Source organism: Tachysurus vachellii, chromosome 25, assembly GCF_030014155.1.
Source record: "Tachysurus vachellii isolate PV-2020 chromosome 25, HZAU_Pvac_v1, whole genome shotgun sequence".
Taxonomy (NCBI): Eukaryota; Metazoa; Chordata; class Actinopteri; order Siluriformes; family Bagridae; genus Tachysurus; species Tachysurus vachellii.
The window spans coordinates 15235222-15257647 of NC_083484.1; the positions used below are offsets into that span (position 1 = coordinate 15235222).

The window sequence follows — 22426 nt, forward strand, 5'->3', positions numbered from 1 at the left end:
ACAAAAGAAAATCGATAGAATACGGAGAGGGAGCAATAAAATAGAAAGGGGGATAGAGAGGAATATATGAAAGTGTCACAAACTAAAAAAAAAAAAAACAGATTAAAAAACGTGCACATGGCAACATGCTAAATGCATTTATATCTGTTATACATAATCGTTCTGAAGGAAAATTGCACAAAAAGTGCCAACTAAACTAAAATTTGCTCAATTAACTGAAGCCAATTTCACGTTTGACTTTGTTCATTTGTTGGCTCGTTGCTCTTAGTCTAGTCTCATGTAGTAAGAGCTTCAAACTGATGGCAAAAGGTCTGGACACCATAGTATTGTATAGTATAGCATTATTGGCCAAATACTGCCCATTGGGTGTCTGATTGACAGTTTGTTTTGTTTAGCATCAGTGAAAGTGAAAGTGATGTGACATACAGGTGACCCATACTCAGAATTTGTTCTCTGCATTTAACCCATTCAAAGTGCACACATACAGCAGTGAACACACACACACACACACACACACACACACACACACACACTGTGAACACACACCCAGAGCAGTGGGCAGTCATTTATGCTGCGGCGCCCGGGGAGCGGTTGGGGGGTTCAGTGCCTTGCTCAAGGGCACCTCAGTCGTGGTATTGCCGGCCCGAGACTCGAACCCACAACCTTAGGGTTAGGAGTCAACATCTCTAACCATTAGGCCACGACTTCCCCACATTATTATTATTTTTTTTTTTTATTATTTTTTTTCTAAAAATCAGATTTAGGGGTGTGAAAATATAAAGTCCCTTCAAAAACAGACCGTCATGCAAAGTATAAATACGACTGGTTCCACGATTTCTCAGGGTAAGAGGCAAGTATACTACAAGACTCTTCTCTGTACTGGCACCAAGGTGGTGGAATGAACTTCCCCTAGAGGTCCGGACAGCTGAGTCACTGGCTATTTTCAAGCGGCGGTTGAAGACCTACTTATTCAGGAAACACTTCAACTAGCACTTCTTTCCTTATCTTTTGCATTTAAAAAAAAAAAAAAAAAAAAACACACTTTTTCATTGTAACTTTGAACAAATGTTTTAATCTCATGGTATCTTAAGTATGTAACTTAGTGAGCCAGTATTAATGTATCCAATGTTAGAGATTTAAGCACTTATGTAAGTCGCTCTGGATAAGGGCGTCTGCCAAATGCTGTAAATGTGAATGTAAATATAAATAATTAATGAGTCTGTGAACTTCACAACATTTGGAGAATCCAGAGTTTAGCTGATGCTCATAATCGCTTATCGTTCACGATCGTAAACACGACGGTTTCATTCTTCCGTGAGAGCAGTAGACCATCATGGAGGCTTTGTTTCCAGGTGGAACGTCAAAAAATCCACCCAGAAATCATGTACTGTAATTTTGTACCAACCAGATGACGACTTCCAAACTCCTCAAAAGTTTCCAGTTTTGTGTGGAGCATCAATCAGACATTCAGATAGAGCTTCATGGGCATGATGTCCGAGGCTGAGACAACTCTTCTCTGGTTTAAATATACCTCTTTGCTGAAACCCTACTCGATATAAGGTAACAAATGCAGCTAGCTAAAACATTTAACCTTTCACTTCGCTACTTCACATTATAAAGAACAAGTCTAGAAGTTCTGTCAAAACTTTGGATGAATAAGCACGGGTTTTGTGATGTTTCTGCTTGTTTACATCGGAGCTTCCACTCACCGACTGCGCTAGTTAATAAACGTTTGATTTATTTCTTTTTGCCCGCTCCTATAAAGATATTTATAGCTTAGCAATTCAACCAGGTACCACATGTTTTTCTTGATCTGTTCAGTCGTTTCCAAAGCAAGGAAACAATGGTATGCTAATACGCTGTATGAAATCTGGAGTGGAGTTTGATGAGGATCTATAAAAGCGCTCACGATGCTCTTCTTCACTGTTAATGGCTTTGAAGCGTACTTCAGCCCAGAAGTTCAGGAGAATGCGTATGAAATGGCTTTTCTGTCCATGACTGTCGCTTCATCGTGGTGGTGGAATGGTGACATAAAGGATGTCGAGACGATGCTGAAGTGCAACAAACTTCCATTGCCTCTAGAAGTGTGAGAGAATAAGTAACGCTTCCTGTAGGAAAATCTTTGGTAATATTAACATTAGCATTAACATTCATAGCTGAGCAAAACCGAGAAGCAGAACTGTGGCATGAATCCCAGCACTTCCACACTGCCGCCGTTGGGCCCTTGAGCAAGGCCCTTAACCCTCCCTGCTCCAGTGGTGCAGTATTAAGGCTGACCCTGCACACTGAACTCAACCTCCAAAAAGGGATTGAAGTTGAAGTTTCCAACACAGAGATTGTTTGTAATTGTCTTCTTTTCTCTGATGGAATGCCTTCAGAGATGACTTCAGAGTTGAATTTTTTTTTGTAAGCTGTAAGAACTTCAGCTTTTCTCCACTCACCTTGGATGCCAGCGAACATACAAAGAGTCAGGAATCTGACTGCAGATAAACACAGATTACTGTATTCATGCTCGAGGACAGAGTTTCATCACGTTCCGGCGTTCGCTATCACTTTAGCTGCGGGAATCGCTGTGTCCAGTTTGTTCGAGTTTGTTTATATCAAAGCGTCGGTATCGAAAGTGAATATTGGATTGGTGCTGCTGAGAAAAGAATTTGAGATGATGGGAAATTGCGACGGCTCGACGGGTTTCTGTGAACCAGATCCACAGCTACGGGGAAAGCATCATTCATCATAGTCAAACAGATGAATTTGACGTCTCAGCGGACTGGGGGTGGAATCGAATCTTTTCCAAATGGCTGTATGATGGATACAATACAAACTGTTACTCTTTAGAAATGTGTCTCAGAAATTATACAACATAAAAAGTATGTTGTATTATTATTTTTTTATAACAAATTAAATCCAGTGTACGTCCACTATGCACTCTGTACTCTAGTTCAATTCGATTCACTTTTATTTGTGTAGTGCGTTTAACAATGGATGTTGTCTGAAAGCAGCTTTTCAGAACATAAGAAATATAATACAAAAAGTTTGAGATTAATATTAGACTTCTATTTAAACGTGTTCGTATTTATCCCTAATGAACAAGCCTGAGGTGACTGAGGTGACTGTGGTGAGGAAAAACTCCCTTAGATGGAAGAGGAAGAAACCTTGAGAGGAACCAGACTCAAAATTTAACCTCATCCTCATTTGGTTGACACCGGAGGGTGTGATTATAAACTGTTATAAACACCAGAGAGTGTTATTATGAATAATGTCCTTTCTACACTCAGTTACAGTCTCAAATTGTGTATTGATGAGGAGGTTGTTGTCCTCAAACACCACATGGAGTTGGTAACTTCTCACTAAAGGTCTAAAATCTTCATGAAGCGGAACACAATTTGAGTATTTGAGTATCAGCTCAAATAGAACATTTTTCTAATGGGAAGCGGAAGCCTTTTAACCAGTCGACGGCAAACGGTAACGTCAAATGCACATAACGCAAAACTGCTAGCTTTAGCAAACAAATACGGTAATTTTTTTTAAAAAATGAGAAAAAATTACACACAACATGGCCTAATTAAAATACGACGTCTTGTCTCGAGCGTCGTCAGCCATCTTGAATTTTTTTTTCACATCATGTCCAGATTGTTTCATATTTTTGATGGTCCAATGTGGCTCATTTCAATTGCAGCTAATTGGGGGAAAAAACTGTCTTCTGATCCACATTTAGGGGTCTGATTAAAGATGATCTATTCTTTTGAGAACATCACTTTGACAACCATCAAAAATAATCAGGCTTAATTTCGTTGTCACAGGGGCACTTTTTCCTCGGATTTACACACATCTGTCTATTTTCGTCAAGTTCTTTCCGAATGCCGTATTCCCAGAGGTGAATCTCATAAAAGAAATCAAATAAACTAAGAGATTCTTATTAAATGAATAAACACTCAGCAGACAAGAGCTCTTCTTTAAAAAGAGATAAATCGCTTTGTTGTTGTTTTTTTTTTATCACTGCCATGTAGAACATGAGGCCTGTAATTTGCTTCTTTACTAATTTCATTTACAATATAGAATGTTAATTGAAATTCAATGACATCGCCCTCCAGCTTTTGCGAACCGAACAAATGTTAATGAGTTTTGCGAACCTCTATTACACGAAGGAAAACGACACACAGCCTACTGTAACTAAAATAAAGTATTCGCTCTGCTTTTAGAAATAAACAGAGTTGATTTTTTAGCAACACCTTTTACACGCAATTGCTTTCTCGGTGACGGTTTTCACTGAAGCAGTAAATGGTTTTCGATAAAATTGCCGGCTCCGGCGTCGGTCTGACCCAAAGTTTGCTTTTGGAGAGGATTTTTAAGAGGATTTTGTACCAACTCTACTTATTATCCTAGTATTGGTTACACAATAGTGCGCTAATGTATTCCGTCAACTCTTTTTATGTTCTCGTGAAGCATAAAATTTCAGGACTGATGATTATGAAGTTGTTGTTAACAAAATAAGTGGCATTGGAAACACAAATCTACAAGGAACTGTAGGATAAAGATAGAAATGCACACCACATTGGCAAGACTACAGAAGAAAAAGTCTTAAACAATTAAATGTTTATTGCAACTGCAAGAATTTGGGTTTAAAGGTGGGGTCTTCGTTGTTTGAAAGCCAATGTTGACATTTGAAATCACCAAAACAAACACGCCCCTAACCTAAATGGGACCCACCCCTGTATTGATAGCTCCGCCCACACATACATACATAACCCAGGCAACTAATGGAAAGAAATGTGTCTTTATCATAGCTGAAGGGAAGAACAATACGATTGCAGATAAACAAACAAGCAAAAATGACACACAAGCATAATCATGTAAAGGAAAAAGGCATATATTAGTTCTGTGTAACAAAGCAAAACCAACGTTACTCACCTATCGAGAAGGAAAAAAGCGCCTCGGCGTCTCATCGCAGGCCTTCCTGCTCCTTCAGTTCTCTCCAGCGCTGGAAAGCTGATCCTATATTAACACGTCCTACTTCTTACCTTATCGTAAGCCTTTCTTCTCTTTCTTTCTTTGTTTTTATCCTCCATGTCAATGTTAAAACCGCTTTCTGCTGATGTCACACATGCGCACTGAACACTCTCTCCGCCCATATTGACAAGACACGCCCCTTTCTGCTCATTGGCTACACGTTTGTTTTGTTTTTGATTTGTTTGGCGGCCCGACGCAGTTTTCTGAAGCATTTCTTAAACATCGGAGACCCCACCTTTAACTATAATATCAGGTGAATTACACAGTTTGAGTCTTATATGACATCGACACATACAGTACAGGTAATCCACTCTAGCTCTTGTTGTTACACTTTATCCCTGTTGCATGTGGATGTTAATGTTTCTGAGGTAAAAGTCTGTGTTGAGACTGTTTTGAAAACCACTGTATTAAACATATTAGTCCACTGAAATAAGATCATCAGCGCAGCAAACGAGGCAAGTTACAGTCAACACGTCAGTTTTTGCCTTTTGAGGAAGCATTCTGTTTATTAGCTCTTCATCGCTAATTCAGCACTGAGGGTGCTGGCGACTGATAAGCACCCAGATGACATTTGGACGTCATTATATTCACGATGCACGATTTGTTTCTTTCATTTTCTCATCATTTTTTACTAATATGACAAGAGCCAGCCAGGAAAGCTTTGAAAAATTGCTTTTGAAACCTCACGCCTAATTGATTGTAATGGATGCATGGCCATTTCCTCCTGCTTTATTTATTTTTTTTTAGCATCTTAACTCTGACTGCTGAATATTTGTGTTATGAAAAAAAAAAATGCTTGTCATTTACAGTGTCTCGTGTTGTGGTCTATAAACTAAAGATTGTTCTGGAGATAAATGTTCTAGAAATCGTCAAGAATTAACGATGGATGGCTTTAATTTCCGAATAAAGCTGTGCTTCCTGATTGTAGAGGAAATGACAGCTTTTTAGGCTTTTTTATTATTTGTGCTTTATTTTAAATTATTGTTGTTACCAGTCAAACTGTACTAAATGATCCAAATAAAATCTTGACCAATTCTTTAACACACTAAATCGCAACTTGTTTTTCTAATATAAAGATTAGATTTTGAGGATCGGGATCGTGAAAAAGCCAATAGTGAACCCAATAGTGTAAAATTTAGTTAATGATGTTATTTTGGGGCATTTTTTGTAACTGTACTGTGAGTTCCGTGTAATCCAATACCATTGTCCCATTCGTACCATTGGAGGATTTGAGACGAGTTCAACCATCAAGAGTGATAATGATATTTAAACAGAAATCTTGGACACTGCCAGAAATTTGTCAACAGATGTCTCTGGTCACACTGGCAGTCAGTCAACTATGATATTTTTTTACTCACATCACAGTACAGTATGTTCTGTAAGACTACTGGTCTCAACTCACAATTCTTTTGTTATATGCTAATTTTAACTGACACAAAATCAAGCGGCATAAACCAAGAAAATTTGTCTTTACTGTACCTAAAGTAAAAAAGACTTTCAGACTCATGCTGGATTTAGGACCTCTATAGAAAGTTTTTGCATGGAGGTGATTATGACGTAATATAAAGGGTTTTTTTTTTTTTTTTTTTTTTTATGGGAGGGGTGGAATTTAAGTGGTTCTTGCTAGGGAAAAATGAACAAATTCTTTTTTTTTTTTCATTGTGTCATTAATGACGAAGTTCATTAAAGCCTTATGAAAGAAAATGAGGAAAAATGAACAGTTAAGATGCTAAATTATCACTTTCCATTTGCTGTAGGCTTCAGCTTCATATTGGCGGACATTGTGACTTTTAATATTTGACGTGCCATTAACTCAGAAAATCAGGGCACTTTGGAGTTGGAATTATGACATTGTATTGCCCCTCAAGGTGCACTGACCTGGTAATTACAATATTTCTGATTGAACCTAAAGGCAAGAACTCCAACCTTTTTATTTCTTTCCAGAGCTACAGAGCAGTTCCTGTGGAAACCCGGGAATTCCAGCCAAAGGGATTCTGAACGGAACAAGATTTAACGTGGGTGACAGGATCCAGTACCGCTGTGTGCCCGGGTACACACTGGATGGTCATTCTCAGCTAACATGCGTCACTAGCACGTCCAACGTAGCTGCTTGGGACTTTCCTGTGCCCATCTGCAGAGGTAAGGCTTTGAGGCTTTGTTTGCCATTCAATCACAATATTCATTCACTCACTCACTCATCTTCTACCGCTTATCCGAACTACCTCGGGTCACGGGGAGCCTGTGCCTATCTCAGGCGTCATCGGGCATCAAGGCAGGATACACCCTGGATGGAGTGCCAACCCATCACAGGGCACACACACACACTCTCATTCACTCACACAATCACACACTACTGACAATTTTCCAGAGATGCCAATCAACCTACCATGCATGTCTTTGGACCGGGGGAGGAAACCGGAGTACCCGGAGGAAACCCCCGAGGTACGGGGAGAACATGCAAACTCCACACACACAAGGTGTAGGTGGGAATCGAACCCCCAACCCTGGAGGTGTGAGGCAAACGTGCTAACCACTAAGCCACCGTGCCCCCTCAATCACAATATGTTTCACACAAAATGTCTTAGGCTACACTACAAGTCCTACATGCCTCATATATACATACTGTATGAAGCCAAAAGGTCACACTTAATTAAACTTAAGATATTCATGTGAAAGTTTTTCAGATTTAAAAAATACCAGACCAAGTGTGAAGCATGGGGGTGGCAGCATCGATTGTGGGAGTGTTTTGCTGGAAAATGACCCTTGAAAATCAATGGTGATACTGAAGCTAAACCTTAAGACATGAGTCAAACCTGTTTGCAGCTCCCTGCAGGTGATTTAAGACCCCTTGCCCCTATTGGCAGTGTCTACGTTTCCCATCAAACGCATGTTATGCTACACCTAATACTGCATAGTTAATAGCTACACTATGAGACTAAACATATTCAATGGAGCAGCTTATAATTTAAAGAATAGCAGCAAACTGTTAAGCATATGGCTGGCAGAATCATGTTCTGGGGGTGTTTTGCTAGAAAAGGACTAGTGTGCCCAAGAAAAGTGATAGTGATACAGAAGATAAACCTTAAGACATAAGTCAAATACATAAAACATGTTCGCAGCTCCCTGCTGGTGATTCGAGAAGCCTTGCCCCTAGTGGCAGAATTTAGGTATCTTGGGATCTACATGTAAAGTGATAGATTAGAGAGCTCAAGGCCATTTTGGATATTTTCGAGAGATGTTTTTGGTCATGCTTTAAAGCATAACGTTCACTGTGAACAGACCGGTCAGAAAGAATTGTAATGATGGTGAACTTTCTCAGAGGATAAAAAGTTGGACTATAGATCAGAATGTTATGAGTCTAAATCCCAGGACCACCAAGCTGCTGCTGGTGCTGAGCCCTTACGCAAAGCCTTTAACCCTCAGCTGCTTGGTTGAATAACGGAGATAAGGATAACGGTCTCTGCCAAATGCTGTAAAAGAATAAAGGAAATAAATAAGTTTGCTCAGTGTGGAGTTCAGGCATGTTGTGGAACAACTTAGCGCTACCTCCAGGGATAAAGGTTCGGGGTTCATGTCAAAAAGTGCTTTTTATTGAAAGTTCCTAGAATTTCGCTGTCGGCACTAAAGTGCTGACCAGTCTCCTGAGGAAAGGTGTGAAATTTGTATGCGTTAAAGCTTGTCAGCAAATATTTGAAAAGGTTAAGTCGATTTTGTCTCAGGAACCAGCTTCAAGCACGGCAGATTTCAGCAACAGTTAAATCTCTATATAACGATGGTCCATAAGACTTTACCTTTTTGACTTCTCTGGAAGACTTTAAGCAATCTCTTGACCTTTCAGCCATGTCACTCGGTTAAACAACATCTTTTTAAGTAGACAGTGTTTTTGATGGTGCTTGATGGGGGATGTTGTGCCGGAGCCCTATTTTAGGAGGTGTTGCTTATTTCATTTATATGTAGAAGGCTTTAGACCACTCACTCACTCACTCACTCACTCGTTTTCTACCGCTTATCCGAACTACCTCGGGTCACGGTGAGCCTGTGCCTATCTCAGGCGTCATCGGGCATCAAGGCAGGATACACCCTGGACGGAGTGCCAACCCATCCCTGGGCACACACACACTCTCATTCACTCACGCAATCACACACTACGGACAATTTTCCAGAGATGCCAATCAACCTACCATGCATGTCTTTGGACCGGGCGAGGAAACCGGAGTACCCGGAGGAAACCCCCGAGGCACGGGGAGAACATGCAAACTCCCACACACACAAGGCGGAGGCGGGAATCGAACCCCCAACCCTGGAGGTGTGAGGTGAACGTGCTAACCACTGGCTTTAGACCATCTCTAATTTATGCAAATGTATAGATTACTCTGAATACTATCAAATAAATTAGGAAAACGTGTCAGTTGCGGAGTTCTTGGCTCACTGAGCATAGACAAAGAAAAGTAGTGTTGTCCTCAAAATGACCTCGGAACTAGAAGATTTATCGATTCCAAGTTTTATCCCCAAGTCCAAAGAACAAAGTGTGAAAAAAACAAAACAAAACAGAAATTATGAACAAATGCTGCTTGATGTTTGCCGATGAGCTGATCAGGGTTTTCCAGTGTCGACGCTAGCCTGAGGTGTTCCAAAAAGTTGTAAGCTAAATTTGTTCACATTGATTTCTACCATTAGCCTCGGGGCATAATTCGATAAAAAGTACACAGGAAGTCACCTGGACTTAGTTAGACTGGCTGGTGATTAGGATAGTGAGTGAGACAGTGTGTAGTGAAAGTGTGTATTTTTTTTGCATGTTATGTACCTCGGTGTAATGGATTGATGCTGATTAATGATCTATAACAGTGGCTTTGAGAATACGCTCTTGTTTCCGTAGTAACAGATTATTTGCAGGGACGTGTATGATGATTGTCGCACGTAAAATAAACCAAATAATAAAATCTTATTTGACAAAGTAAAAATGCATGTAATTGTTCGTACAGTAAGGTTTTTTTACATGTATTTAATAACTTGGGGGGGGCACGGTGGCTTAGTGGTTAGCACATTCGCCTCACACCTCCAGGGTCGGGGTTCGATTCCCCCCTCCACCTTGTGTGTGTGGAGTTTGCATGTTCTCCCCCCGTGCCTCAGGGGTTTCCTCCAGGTACTCTGGTTTCCTCCCCCGGTCCAAAGACATGCACAGTAGGTTGATTGGCATCTCTGGAAAATTGTCCGTAGTGTGTGAGTGCATGAGTGAATGAGAGTGTGTGTGTGTGCCCTGCGATGGGTTGGCACTCTGTCCAGGGTGTATCCTGCCTTGATGCCCCGATGACGCCTGAGATAGGCACAGGCTCCCCGTGACCCGAGGTAGTTCGGATAAGCGGTAGAAGATGAATGAGAGAGATTAATAACTTTGGAAGGAGTCTCCAGTGTCGGTGCTTTGTAACAGTCAACTATAAAACCTTTTTACATCTGCAAGTCTCCAGTCAGTGTATTATTAAATCCCAGTAAGCGTTCCTATTACTTGTTTCCATGGTAATAACGCTACTCAGTGGGTGGTGCATTCCACTAGCATCCTACTTGACAGTTTTCTTGCTGCTAAAATAAAACTTTCTGGAGGGAGATTTGGTGTTTGTGTATAAAATTCTGCAGTGTAGATCTGTATTATATTATATGAGATGAAGGAGAAGCAGCATGAGATCTTTGCCAGGGATCACATGACCTCTACCATTGGTACCAGACGCTGTACCGAGTCATGTATATTAGCATAAAGTTCAACTTTTCTGAGTTTTATTGCATCACTGGACACGCCCACATCTAGTTATTGGTGATCACTGGCACTTATATCGCCGGGCGTCAATCAGCTCTCATTAAAAATGGCTGTAAGTGTGAATGGAGAATAGAACATGGTCAATATCACACAGTGTGACATCGAACTAGTGCCAGATCTTGAATATTGAGTATTTAGTTAGCGGTGCCGCATCACAGCTCACAGCTCCAGGATCAATCCTGAGATCGAGTTACTACGTAGTAAATCGTTGTGTTTTTCTGCCTGATACTCGATGTTCCAGAGATAGACCTCACCGCATACCTGGTCAGGATAAAGCACTTACTGAAGAGACAATAAGTCAGGATTATGAAACCAAGTGCTCAAGGATTTTTAATTCATAACAAAAGCGAACAACGTCAAACCGATTCTCCTCATGCTTATAGGATTTGATCTGCCGTAGCTGTTGTAGCAACACGCTGTGACCTTGCAACGGTATCGTTCAAAAAAAATGAATAGCTCGGAGAGATGTGTGTGGGAAAACCAGTAAACTTCATCTGATCTGTACAAAAAAAAAAAGACTTCCATTTTCTTACCCAATTGTTAATGGATAGGCTACCGATACAGTAGGTCCACCCATGTGAAAAGCTCTCTATATCTAAAAAAAAAAAAAAAATGATAGGTTTGTGTTCCAGACTTGTCCATATGGTCCATCTCTTCCTCTCATCCTGGTCTCTGACCACTTTGCAAGTGGTGCAAAGCTTTCATAACAGGCAGATGGTCTTTTGATGTCATGTTCCACAGAGAACCTGTCCATTCTCTTGATGTCCAAGCGCAAACACAGAAAACTGCCCTCCCCTTACTTTAAGTTCACAAGCAAGCAGACCAGGAGGAATATCTCTCTAATGTCTCGTTGAACTGTGAAAATCACTGTACTGTGAAATACAAAAATACAAACATGTCAAGGATCTTCTTCTTCTACTTCATGCCAGAGTTCTCTTAGGGTTCGCTTCCTTTCCTGTATGCAGAACATGCGCTGGGCTTCACCGCTGTTTTGGTCATTCCAGTTTTTTCCTTGACATTTTCCTGTCAAACTTCTGCACACTGGGGCTAAATCGTAGCGCTGAACTCCTTACACTTTGCAAAATAGTAACAAGAATCTTCCTTAACTAACGTTCTTTACTCCATTAGCGAACACTGAATTCTGGATTCTGATTGGTAACAAAGTGCTGGTTTATTTTCTAGAACAGCAGAGCATAATTTATTCTAGAAGGCTTAGGTTTGTGAAAGAACTTTGAGGTGGGCTTGACCGAGCCCGCTAAACACTATCAGACAAGGTTGCTAGGGTGTTGCTAGGTGGCTGCGATGCTATCCATGTTTGTCATTAGGTGGTCCCTATTATATTCCAGGTTGTTGCTACCTGTAGGTGATCCCTATGATGGTTCAAGTTGTTGCTAGGCAACCAGTGTTTTTATTTCAAAATAGCAAAATACAACAAAAAATGATCTATTTTTCTAAAAAGAAAAGAAATCTGAAATTAATGAATGTTTATTATTAAAATGACCCCTGTTGTAGTTCCCCGTGCTGATGCCGGTGTTAATGCATTAAATAACGTCAGGTCGGTGAACCTTAACGTGATGACTAACGTCAACGACATTAAACTCTGGGACTTGAAAAAAGACATCGCTGCTGAGACACGTGCTTGTTGTGTCATGCGTCACTGCGATTCGAAAGCAGGGAGGTCTGTGAATCCCTAGCAAACCTTTTTTCAACCTTTCCTGTATAAAAAAGGACGACGACTTCGCCTGATCTTAGCTCAGCTGTGCGTGTCAGCAAAGCACTTACGCTTGGACATGACAAGTTTCTCTCCCTTCTCTCGCAGCAGACTAAATGTTATCTTCGCTCACCTCCTTGCTCGTCTCACGTCCAAGCCTAAAAGCGCCGAGATCAAACACGTTATCGCTTAGGAGCTGTTTGTCTCTGAGTAGCGTCGAGGCGAACATGAATATTAAAAAAAAATCCATCATGAAAATGTAATGCAAAATGGCAAGAACATTATCATTTCAAAGGCTCGTTTTTATGGTTGCTAAATTCAGGACCTGCAGGCTGTCTCTTGTTGCATCGCAGCCGAAATCCGCGCATGTTACCAGCAAGGCTCGTGTTTCAGGGGAATAATGTTTAAAATGAACTGTGTATTGTAAGAACAACTTCAAAAGCACGTTCGAATAAAGGAAGTGAAAGTTCAAGTATTTTGCAACCGAGGCTGGTTGCATGTTTCATATTTTAATCAGGAGATAAGCGTGCATGGGGAGAGTGTCTTAAACCGGCAGGGCTAATCGGGGATCAACGCTTTCATTAGAGCTCTTTACAAATCTGTGACCTGGCGGATGAAGAGGTGGAGCTGCTTTCAGCTGAGGGTTACGTTTGGCCTGAATTTAGAAACTGACTGTAATTTGCTAGAAGAAAAGTTTTAAACTAAACTGATTCCTTAGAAATACTATTACTACTGATAGTAACAACAACAACAACAATAATAACATCAACAACAACAACAACAACAACTATTATTATTATTATTATTAGTAGTAGTAGTAGTAGTAGTAGTAGTAGTAGTATTATACTTACAATTTGACAAAATCTATTTTTAACTAAATAAGAAAAAACAAAAAGCAAACAAATAAATAAGCAAACAAACCAAATGAAAATTATTTGAAGTGATCTTGAAGTGTCTCATCAGGAAAGTTTGCTTTTTGGTTTGTTTGCTTATTTATTTATTTATTTATTTATTTATTTAATTATTTATTATTTTGTCTTATTTAATTTATTTAGATTTCAAATAAAATGTATTATTATTTTCTTTCTGACTATTTTTTTTTTTATTTTTCATAATGTAATGTTAACAACTTCAGCTATATAAATATGTATTTATTTATTTTGTTTTGTTTGTTTGTTTATTATTATTATTATTATTATTATTATTATTATTATTATTATTATTATTTACTAATATACAGTAAGCCAACCCTGAAACGAAATATAAATTAGTAAATAAATTGCCAAACAAAAAAAAAGCCAATAAGCTAATTTCTCACCACTATAAATATATATGCGTTTGTAAATCCGCCCTCAGCTAACTCATCAGTCATCGCTATATTTTCTTGGTGTTTGCGTTTGCTTTGTTTTTGAGTGGATTGAAGCCGATAACCTGAACCCTGTGATTCCGATCTCTCTCCTATCACACTCATTGATTTCCCTAAACGCTGTTTATGTCGTGCCGTGAAATTACAAAGCGGCTCGGCGTTAGATTGTGAATTTTACCTGCGTTTAATCTCCACGATCCGAAGCACGTTGCTTTTGTAATATTGTGAGTTTTATTGAATGGCTCGGAGTCCCGAGTGTGTTTTGTTAGGACATCACTCAGTCCACGTCGCGCTCAAACTGCGTCTGTTTTACATAATTGACCGAGTGGAGTTTCTGAAACGGGAGAAGAGTTTACTCAGATTTATACCCTCGCCTCCAGTAATGTATCTGCATTTGGCGATTTCTATTAATACGGTTTTGCTTTATGATCCAGTGTGTGAGGAAAGAATAATTGAATCGGTTTTCACCGACCTGACGCTCGTGTGAGACGCTGCGAATGGTAATGAATGCTAATTTAGTCAAGTCAAACGGCCTTATAGACAAAGATGCACATTTACTGAAGATTATTTCCGACAGAGGGATTAGTGAGGGATAAAGTTCTGTGACTTTACTGATGAATCTGTGTGTGGAGTTTACTGTCACACCTCGCAGGTAGACTCAGGTGATTACATTTTTATTCTTTGTGCTGTACATGTACTTTTTATCAGCTCATAGTCCTACATGATGTATGTAATATTGTGGAATGTCGATGAAACAGATTATTGTCCTTATTCACGTCACATCGCCTATAAACAGGTTATTTTTTTAATATATTTCGATATTTCGAAGTGCCATATTCCAGAAAAATCCGAAAGCATTAGCTGAAAAGTGACAGATTTTTCTTTGACTTACTTACACAGCGCTGAAACTGGAGACTCCTTCTATAAATATTAAATAAACACTTCAACATGCAGCTAAATAAATAAGATAAATAAATAAATAAAAATTGTATTAAAAAGTTATTATATTTTTATAACTTTATGTATTATGCATAAACAATACTACTACAACTAATAATAATAATAATAATAATAATAATAATAATAATAATAATAATAATAATAATAATAATTCCTGCAACTTCAGGAGGTCATACATTTGAAGCCCAGTGAGTACTAGAGAGAAAAATCAGCCATACAGTTTGGGTAGGAGGGGCATAGTCTTTCTTCGCTGTCAATCACAGTGACACCAGCCAATCATGAGCAATAGTGTGTAAACACCTGGCTATAACAGCTGTATGTGGATGTTTCCATCATTGTAACTTTTGACTTTCAGTTGCAACAAATTTTGTTGTTATCCTCCTCAAAAGTCCATCTGAGGTGGAACTAATTTATACTATTTTACATCAAGGTTTGAATCATTTCTTGTCTTTCTTTGTTGGTTTATCAGCGGAGGATACGTGCGGAGGAACCTTCCGCAGTTCCAGCGGTGTGATTTCCAGCTCGGAATTCAAGAACGACTACAAGAACAGCGGAGAGTGTACGTGGACCATCGTGGCCGATCCCGGAGACACCATTTCGCTCGTCTTCACTGACTTTCAGATGGACAACAAGTTCGACTACTTGGAGGTGGAGGGATCAGAGCCACCATCGATATGGTGAGAGATTTTCTTTTTCTTTTTCACTGTACTGCTCCTGAATTTCACTTTCACTTTTTAAACAGCATTATTTTTTATCCATTAATGCTTACTTTAACATTGAAAAGTCCACAAAGTTCCACAAGTTCCTGTTTCCCATTAATCAGTTCTAATGTCAATGTTATAGAAAATATCGTGTCATCTTAACAGAATTATGATCATAAAGATCTGTACAAATTTTTCATCTCAAGCCATTTGAGGAAATGATCTTCTCTGTTGTACTGTAGCTAGTTTACCACATGCGTAGATGCTGAGGAGTTTTATAATCAAATCCTGTAATCCATTTTGTTTTATCCCTGTCTTGTTTGTCATGCCAATATTCTGTACAATTTCCCTCATCAGTGCCTTCATCGATTCGTTCCTCCGAAAGCTACATGATGAAGTAGATGAGTTCTCTGCTCCCTGTCTTGCTCTTGCACCAAATCTATTAGTTTTGTTGGAGTGACCTTTATGTAATTCCAACAAACTTGTAACTGCCAGCAGGGCAACAAAATCAGATTGTAACTTTCAGATCACTCAGAGATCCCAAGACGAGGAAAGGGAAGGAGGAAATAAAGCAGTCGCTTAAATTGGAATGATTTACCTCTAATTTATGACCCGAGTGCTGTAGCTACGTAGCATACAGGTGCATGCTAATGCACATGTTCAAATACGTTAACTCCAGGGGCGGTTCTAGACCTTTTTTAGGGTGGCTCCAGCCCTTTGTCTGTGATCTCAGTGACCCTAAAACTAAAAATATAATTTTTACTTTCATAAATAAACAATAAAAATGACGTTAAAATGCAGGACATGTCGACGGGAAAGAAAATTATTTATCGGTTTGATCCAAGAGCGTTTTTTTTTTACTTTGCTATTACGCACGTGCGTTGTAGTCTTTCAAAAGTGCGCCATCAGCTGTCTGCTTTATTAGAACGGAGAAGCTCAGAGTCAGTCAGAGCTGGAGGCGTTTATCTATAACGTTAATCGGCAGAAAGCCGCAAAGATGGCAACCAAAAGCAGTGAAATGTCACTATTCTTATTACCAGAGTTGTAGCACAAACAAAATATTAATGCAAACAATCCATTTAATATTAAATAAAAATAACATTTACTGATTTGGTCTTTGTCTTGTGAATATTTTTATTAATGACTGCATTCATTGGACACACTGTTCGTAGAGAATGCACACATACATGAACTGATTTGATTCAAGACTGGCATCATTACATCATGCGCAAAATTTTGGTGTCCACTTTTGCCATTTTAAATAATACCATAACTTTTGGCTTACTATGTAGTCATATAATATATAATATAAAACTCTTCTTGTTTTAAATTCTCACTGAGGGCTAAAAACCAGGTAAAGATGAAACCCTAGAACCGCCCCTGGTTAACCCACACATGGACTTGTACGTTAGATATACCATATAAGCGGATTAAAAAATATGTCTAATTATTAATATTTTGAAGTTTTTACTAAGGAGGTTTTGATTAAATATTTATAATGTAAGGAGTCTTTAGTGCCAGTGCCTTGTACTGTACATTCATAGTTTCTTGGTAACACGACAACCTCTTTTAATGTTTATCGTATTTTTCAAAGGTAAATGAGAGTCTGGTAAGGAACGTCCATTTATAGCTGCCATAATATAATAAATATAAATAAATAATATAATATATAATAAAAGTCCTAACAGGACGCTACCTTGTATTAAAGATGCTACAAAATGTTATCCATTATAAATATGAAGATAGTTGATTAGTTTTCTATAACATTTCCATATTACCTGATCACTAAGGAATAACTGGAATGTTTTTGTTATGCTTTCCAGTGTAAATGTGAACATTAAAGGTGCGGTGCACGATGTTTGAAAAACGCTTCAGAAATCCGAGTCGGGCCGACAAACAAAACAAACGTGTAGCCAATGAGCAGAAAGGGGCGTGTCTTGTCAATATGCGGTGGAGAGAGTATTCAGTGCGCATGTCTGATATTATCCGAAAGCGATTGAAACATTGACATGGCGGATACCTGCCGTTACCTCTGCCTCGGATTCTAGGTGTCGAACGTCGTCTTCCGCGTGAAACGGAGCTAAACCTTTCACGGTACAACACACAGTACTACAAAAACACATTTGTATCACCATAGTATTACTCATTGTGTTCATTTATTGATAAAAATATCCCCTCGGTTGCATATGCATGTGTGGGCGGAGCTATCAATACAGGGGTAACACCCATTTGGGTTAGGGGCGTGTTTGTTTTGGTGATTTCAAATGTCAACATTGGCTTTCAAACATCGTGCACCTCACCTTTAATGGATAAAAAAAAGTATTATGTGTCTTTATAAATAATACTGTATGAAGTTAATTGTTGGCAAATTGCTGTGGTATAAGAGGAATAAAACAGCTCAGGCTGTGTTGTCATAATAAAAATAATACGGTGGAACTGTAACTTTGCATCATGCTGGAGTTTTTGCACAACTCTACATATACATGCTTGAAAAATGGTCCTAAAAGCAACACAAGACTTAAAGGGGACACATGATGCATGCCATCCTTTCCCTTTGTATCTGGGTCATGTTTGAGGCCCTCGGTCGCCTGGTTTCAGATCTCTCCTCTCGTTTTGAAGCAAGTTGTGAATAAGGTCAGGTGTGACTTCCTGTGTCTTCTCTGTTCTCAGCAGTTTGGCAACGAAACTGAACGGCTTCACAGAACAAGAATAAAAATATTTTCTCTTGAAACCTGAGTTTCCTGCATCTCTATCCCAAGCAAGCCATCCATACCTGTCCATTCCTGCTTGATTTTTCCATTTGCTTTTATTCCCTCTTTTACAGTATTGCTGTCTCAGAACGTTTCTAGCAATCCCCAACCCTGGAAATAGAGACATTCAGTGCACAACCTCATTATGTCGCCTCACAGATGATGGTTAAAAAAAAACAGTTGCATGCATAACACTTACAAGAGGATTACTTTGCATATAAAAGCTCCACTTTTGTGCTTCAGGAAAACTGGTGTTGTGTTTAACAAAATAAGCTTTGGAAAAAAAAAAGTTAATGGCAGATGTTTTTTTTTTTTTGCAATTTAATTTTGGTGCATTTTTGGTTTGGTCTGTTTAGAAAGGTTGCTGTCTCGTGTTCATGACAACTCGTGTCCACTTTGCATGTCCAACACGTAACTGAATGCATGTAGTGAATTTTAATGAGCTTTTTATTTTCTCAGCTCTCCTGGTCAGCGTTATGATATTAGCGAGGCTGTATAAAATTACCGCTGGTCACAGGCTCTGTAAAAGCTCACCCACAGTCTATTAATACGGCTTGTCACCGAGCACATTACGCAGCTTTGTATAAACTGATAATGAGGCTCGCACCCAGCTGGCCTATATTGTGTTTCTGCCCCAGCCTGTGCTCAGAGAATTCTCTGATATATGATTCTGTATCTCATTAAGATTTGTTTGAGTCATCTAACATATTATAGAGTTAGTTCCACCTCATATGCTAATGTGGCTGAATACTGAAACGTATGACTTCCTGTGTTTTGATACCCACGCTTTTTTTTTTGTTTGTCAATGACGATATTTGTGTGTTTGACTATTTTAAGTGCAGGCCAACAATCCTCTAAGCATTGCAGTGAAAAGGTGCACTTTTTGGTCATGTCACTGTCAAATCCCCATCCAGAACTTTGAAATGTTTGCACACAGGATGAAAGGGGAAATCTATTGTTGGCAGCTTTGCAGACGAGCCTGAGATTTTGTCCTGCCCCAGGCTACTACGCCATTTACATCTCAGTAAATAGCAAAGCGATTTATAAAGGTCAGCTTTTACGGTGTTGTACAAAATCCTGTTTAAGCTCAACACCACACACGTCGACCAAATTCTTCCTCTGTTTCTCTAAAATGCATCGTTGGGCTCGATTTAACAAAGAAAAGATTCAATTTTCAGGTACGCGCTTCATCTTGTACTGTAGCTCAGCACCCAGTTTTTTTCATAAAACTTAGTGATCTGGTAGCTCGTTAAAGATATGATTAAGCTGTACAAGCTGGAGAGTTTTGGATCAAAGAGAACCAAGCTCAGGGTAGGTGAGAAGTGGCACATACTGTACTGTAAGCAGCTTCTTTTTCACAGTGGTTCATTTGAACCAGATGGGATTTTTTTCGGGTCAAAGCAGGAATGGGGTTTTTTTTTTCAATGATGTGATCTGGCAGATCCCATAGGGGCTTTTTACACCTGGTCACTTCATGCGTTTTCTGTGATCCGATAGCTATCCGATGGTAAAAAGACCAGGTCTAAATGCCCTCCGAAACGTTTTGGAGACGGATATAAATCCGATGGTTCAAACCCCTTCAGGAGGTGGTCTGGGACGCATTTCAGATGAAACTGTACAGGTGTAAATGAATGTGGTTGTTCAAGCCACATACGTCAGCAATATTCCTCCCAAACGGAAGTACGTCACTTGCAGGTGACTCACGAGTCGCATTTATGTGGCCTAATGTAAATGGAACAGTTTTAACAAATCAGATAGATATCAGATCAGAGAAAACACATGAAGTGACCAGGTGTAAAAAGGCCCATAGATCAGAAACAAAAAATGGTGAAAACAACTAATTAGTTTATGCATTCAATGTAGCTGAACAGAATTTATCTTTAACTCTTTGAGTCTTCCAAAAATCCATGTCTTTCTTACATTTACAGCATTTAGCAGACGCCCTTATCCAGAGCGACTTACATTTTATCTCATTTTTTTATACAACTGACCAATTGTGGCCCAGCAGTGGCAGCAGGAATCAAACTCACAACCTTCCCGATTGGTAGCCCAACACCTTAACCACTAGGCTACCACATCCCTACTAAAAGTCCCTTTATAAAAAGAAAACTTTGTGAAAAGGCATTGTGTAGACAAGTAGCTGATTCCAGAATTTGAGGCTTTCTTCACCACAAAAATAAGATAAGGCGAGTGGTACTTCCATTGCCAAGCGACTGCTATCTTACAGATAAATAAGGGATCCATGTTGTCATTAGTAAGTCCATATCAAAAAGTCAGCAGGTAGCATGGCCAGGATGTGGTCAGTAAGAGGTGATGTGTGCTTATTTTCACTCTCTGTACTGTGGGTACAAAAGGAAATGGCACAGTCGGCAGCACTAAGACCACCCTGGATAAGTCCTGGAATTGATTTGCTGATTCTCAGCGACTGAATGAATGGTCAAAAACCAGCCCGGTTTTATCTTAAAAAGAACTGATAAGCATAGGGATTCTTGATGAACGTAGTTGGCAGAGGTCTGGAGGAGAGCCTTTCCAATAAGTAGAGCAATTTGTTCTTGTCTCAGACTGGTCTTTGTAAAGATGTTTTAGATGAAGTTTAAACGTAAGGAAGAATTAAATGAGAACCCCTTTGAGCTGGTGGGAATGGTATAACCCAAGATAAGGGACAGAATTTTAGCGATTAGGGAAGATGGAGTGAGTAGGAAAGGAAAATTAGTTCAGTAAAGAAAACATCCAGAAATCAGGCCAGTTTGACAGAATGCAGGACTTTTGAACGTGAACAAATCATGAATGTGGTAAATTGATTTGTTGATAAATGGTCTTAAAAAGTGCACTTTACAAGTCCATGATGTCTAAGGGTTGATTTTGAATTCTAGTGACATAGTTTACTAAATAGACAAAGTGACTGTCATTTTAGTTTGCGGTCACCGACACCAACTAACAGCTATTTCTTGCAACAAAATGATGTATAGGAGGTTTATTGACCTTGCCTAGGTAGTATGAAGTGCGCTCACCAAAAATCTATATGTATGGTCAATCCCAAGAAAGCAAGCCAACAGAAAACCTAAGTGGGGCAGTGGTAGCTCAAGTTCCCCTTGGGGCAGTGGTACCTTGAGTGGTTAAGACTTGGAAGATCGTGATTAAAGCCCTCGCACCACCAAGCTGTCACTGCTGGGGCCATGAACAATGGTGCTGCATCATGGCTAGACTGCTGTCTGTCCCCAACCCCTAAAGTTGGGATACAAAGAAAGAGTTTCATTGTACTGTAATGTATATGTGACAATAATAAAGGCTTCTTCTTCTTCTACTTGTGGTTCAGTGATTAAGGCTTTGGACTACTAATCACTATACACAACTCATGATAAGACGGTCATGTTAAGCACCTGTACAGCCAAGCTTAATGATGTTGAGCACTTGAGCAAGGCATTTAACCATCTCAGGTCCAGGGGCTCTGTATAATGTCTTTCTGATCAGTAGATTAAAATCTTAACCATTGAGTCACAATTGCCCTAAGGGGTTGTGTCATTGCCTGGCTTGCTTGCTTGTATAATGAACCATGCCTATAGATTTGGGCTGCTGATCAGAAGGTCATGAATTCAAGCCTCTGTGCTGGAAAGCTGCCAATTTTGGGCTCATGAACAAGGCATATAACCAGTTCTGCCCTTCCTACAGTAACATTACATGACAATAATGACTTTCTTCTATTACAGGGTTCTACTGTATCTCTCATTCATTCTTACAGTAGGTAGGACCCAGGTAGAACCCTGTAATACTACATAAAGGGATACGAAAAAGAATCAAATATTTAGTGAAGAATCACGCACTGACTTTCTGAAAGAAGGCCAAACCCCTCATGCACACTTTAGACAGCATCTTTTCTTCTGTAAATGTCCCACTGTTGAAGTGTGTAATGTGAGTGCAGGGCAAGATTGCCTTTAATTGCGGCAAGGCAATAAAACGTCCGTCTCCAGCCGAAGGCATGGGAGTCGGAGCAGTGTGTATAAAGCTTGAGCTGCATCTTAATGCATTCTTGCACAGATAACACACACTGGTGTATGGTAAGAGATGTTTCTAGTTAATGTACTTAATAAAAATAGCAGATCCTAAAATATTCTTCATAGTCAT

The 22426-nt window shown here is 39.4% G+C and overlaps 1 protein-coding gene across 1 annotated transcript in view; it reads left to right on the plus strand.

The window, feature by feature from the left end:
- csmd3a (CUB and Sushi multiple domains 3a) overlaps positions 1-22426 on the plus strand; it is a 235509-nt gene that overhangs the window by 40244 nt on the left and 172839 nt on the right. Inside the window, exons 4-5 of the mRNA XM_060861354.1 lie at positions 6952-7146; positions 15323-15530. Of these exons, the coding sequence (XP_060717337.1) occupies positions 6952-7146; positions 15323-15530 (403 nt within the window). The remainder of the gene's footprint in view (positions 1-6951; positions 7147-15322; positions 15531-22426) is intronic.